General features: G+C 37.2%; 1 protein-coding gene across 3 annotated transcripts in view; it reads right to left on the bottom strand.

Moving 5' to 3' along the window:
- Positions 1-208: 208 nt before the first annotated feature.
- LOC111405791 (casein kinase 1-like protein 9) overlaps positions 209-2,802 on the bottom strand; it is a 9,512-nt gene continuing 6,918 nt past the window's right edge. For 2 of the 3 annotated variants that reach the window (XM_023034831.1, XM_023034830.1), the window contains 4 exons: positions 1,666-1,739; positions 1,526-1,589; positions 1,174-1,292; positions 209-786 (listed from right to left, as the gene is read on the bottom strand). In XM_023034831.1, the coding sequence (XP_022890599.1) occupies positions 529-786; positions 1,174-1,292; positions 1,526-1,589; positions 1,666-1,739 (515 nt within the window). In that variant the 3' untranslated portion in view covers positions 209-528. Of the gene's footprint in view, positions 787-1,173; positions 1,408-1,525; positions 1,590-1,665; positions 1,740-2,802 lie in introns of all 3 variants that reach the window. The other variant, XR_002704887.1, reaches the window with a different exon arrangement.

Below are 2,802 nucleotides of genomic sequence, written 5' to 3'. Positions count from 1 at the left end.
GACACAATTATCTTTTTCAACACGAGGCCAATGTGGTTGGAAAAAAAAAAAAAATGGTCAAAGTGAAAAACTTGATCTTTGACTCAGCCCATTTGAAAAGTACCCCCTTATACCATGGTGAGGAGATAAAAAGGATTTGTTTTCTTCAAATAGCTATCCAAATAGAGTGAAAAAATTTGCATTTAAAAATTTCTTTAGATTAAACATCTGAAAAAAGTATGCAGACTTTCAAGGAAACAAATATTGAACTTGGTCAAGTTGCAATCATGTACGTCCATTGATGCAAATATAAACAACATGATTCCATCTACCCTTGTCTTGTACAAAGTAGAAAATTCCCGCACATAAAACTCGAACCTTTCTTGGACTAGCACAGAATGCGATACAAAGGCAACTCCTCTAAACAAAAAAGTGACCAGAGATGAGCGATAATTATTGTGTAACTCCCATTTTCCATTCACACAAATTTGATAGTGCAGAGATTTTCTTAAATAGAAGGCGTTCGTCCACATTTTTACAAGAACCGGTTCACTTCCTGATTGACAGGAATTCGAAGCTTCGAAGAGGGTCATTACGAGTCCCTTTGGTCACTGCACCACGAGAGAAAGATGATGGTTTGGGTTCAATCCCAATTCTTTTTGTGGTAGACAAACGGCCACTGCTCGATACCAATCTGCTTGACCGGCCATCAGTGGGTTCACCAGACGAGCTTGGTCTGCTTAAAATGGCAGCTCTTTTCGAAGAGCTGCCATTTCGTGATGTTCTACCTCTTTCTGAATCTGGTTGCTACATACAAGGAACAATAAAGATGTATAAGTAAAATAACACGAGAACAACATAGTTCTCCAATAGCTTGCACGAAGGTCCGAATGCTAAAAAAGAAAATCAAATGTCAAGCACAAAGTACTAGCATAACAGACGACATGATTATATTGATTTATTTCCTATCCCACAAGAACCAAAGGAAGCTCCTGGGAACTTGTAACACAAACATTTCCCAATCCTAAATTCTAGGAGTCTGATGAAAACAAGAAGAGATATCTTATATCTTATCTTCCAGGTAGAGAAGCAGGTGGGGGGGGGGGGGGGGGGGGGGGGGGGGGGGGGAGAGAGAGAGAGAAGTACAATTAGAGCAACGCCTAGTTTCTAATGGGAAGGGGTAAGAACAAATACCACATCCTTTGATGAAGGTACATCTTCTGATGTCCTATGCCTGTGACCTGAACCTGACGTATGTCTTCTGGAAAAAGCCTCAACAGCACCTGAGAATCTATCTCGAATATCTTGCCCCACTGAGAACAATGAAATCAAAAGAGTCATGTAACGAGTCATATTGGAATTTCCAAGGGAAATGGAATGTGTTAATTCAATTAAGGCATCATTGCAATCAGCTCAGTTATTGGAATTCTGCAAAAGCAGACAAAAGCAGTATTACAATGGGGTGAAAGTCCATATGCACTATAGTCATGCATTATCATTTTTCAAATCAAAAGGTAAACTCCTAAGTTCCAAGTGGTGTTTTTACCTGATGTTCTCCCCATTCTTTCACCAGAAGGTCCAGCATTTAACCCTGCATTCCCACTCAGATTCTGGAAGCAAAGCCATGAATTAGGAAATCTTATATCAAGGAAGATGAAGCAAACAGATAATTACTCAAGCACTTACTCGTGCTCTAGAACTGGCACCAATCTGAGGATACTTCAATATAGTCCAGTCAAAAACATAGTCAAATTGATAACCTGTGCCAGTATCCAAGTCAAGATGCAAACCATGGGGGATTTGAACAATTAAAGACAAAATGTACTAGCGAACCAAGAGCACAAAATTTTGATAAAAAAATTCTCTGAAAACCACAAGACTCGAGGATAAAAAATACGGTCATATGCAGTAATTAATGATTTTGATAATGGTTATAAATCAGCTATAAATTAAATGTTTCCAGTACTACCATTTATTTTTTTCTCCGCATTCATAATAATATAAGTATATGACGCATGAACAAGAGTTAAATTTTTTCCAAATCCTTCTTGGACCAATATTCTACAATTATATAGTGGCATATTTTGAAGCAAATCTCAACAATAATCCCGTCTACCAAGTGAAATTACAACTTTTCGTCCTCACCATGACAAGACACGAAACGTAATTTCACTGTTTCCTTTCTTACATATTTTTTTGCCTTCGTGTTTGTACTTCTTCCTTATATAAAGACAAGAAGGAACACCATTGTATATAAGGATAATGAGAAAAAAATGAAAAGCAACAAGAATGACATGAATTCAAATTTGTTGATGATTCTCTCAAAAATTTTATTAGTAGTAATCATAAGAAAGACTTTTAGCCTTTTTAAGTACTAATAGTAGATTACAATTTGTCAGATTATTCCTAATTTGAAGGTTTACTATTTCCTACTATATACATCTATTCTACGCTTGTTTGCAAGTTTGACTTCCAATTTTGTTAGAATGTTCTATTGCAGATTTTCGCATTAGTTTTATGGTTTTAGTACATAAGCCTTTATATATTTTATTAATCTATCCCACTGGTTTGTGTTGAGATTTGTGCCTTGTCTCAAAGAGTATGCCTCGGTCCAAATTGAACATCCATTGGTTCCTCAAAAGATGCAAAAGATGGAAAGGAGAACAGAGCAACTTCTGGAAAAGATTAAAAAATTCTGTAGAGATTATGTAAAAGCTCAAAGTAAGCTCAAAGTACCAAAAGGCAACTGCAACACAGTGGTCCAGTGGTGGAGCCAGCACCTGGCGAGCCATAGAGGCGCCACCCGTGCTGGTTCTACCAATT

This window comes from Olea europaea, chromosome 12 (assembly GCF_002742605.1).
Source record: "Olea europaea var. sylvestris chromosome 12, O_europaea_v1, whole genome shotgun sequence".
Taxonomy (NCBI): domain Eukaryota; kingdom Viridiplantae; phylum Streptophyta; class Magnoliopsida; order Lamiales; family Oleaceae; genus Olea; species Olea europaea.
The sequence above is the reverse complement of the archived record's forward strand: the minus strand, read 5'-3'. Positions and strand labels throughout refer to the sequence as shown.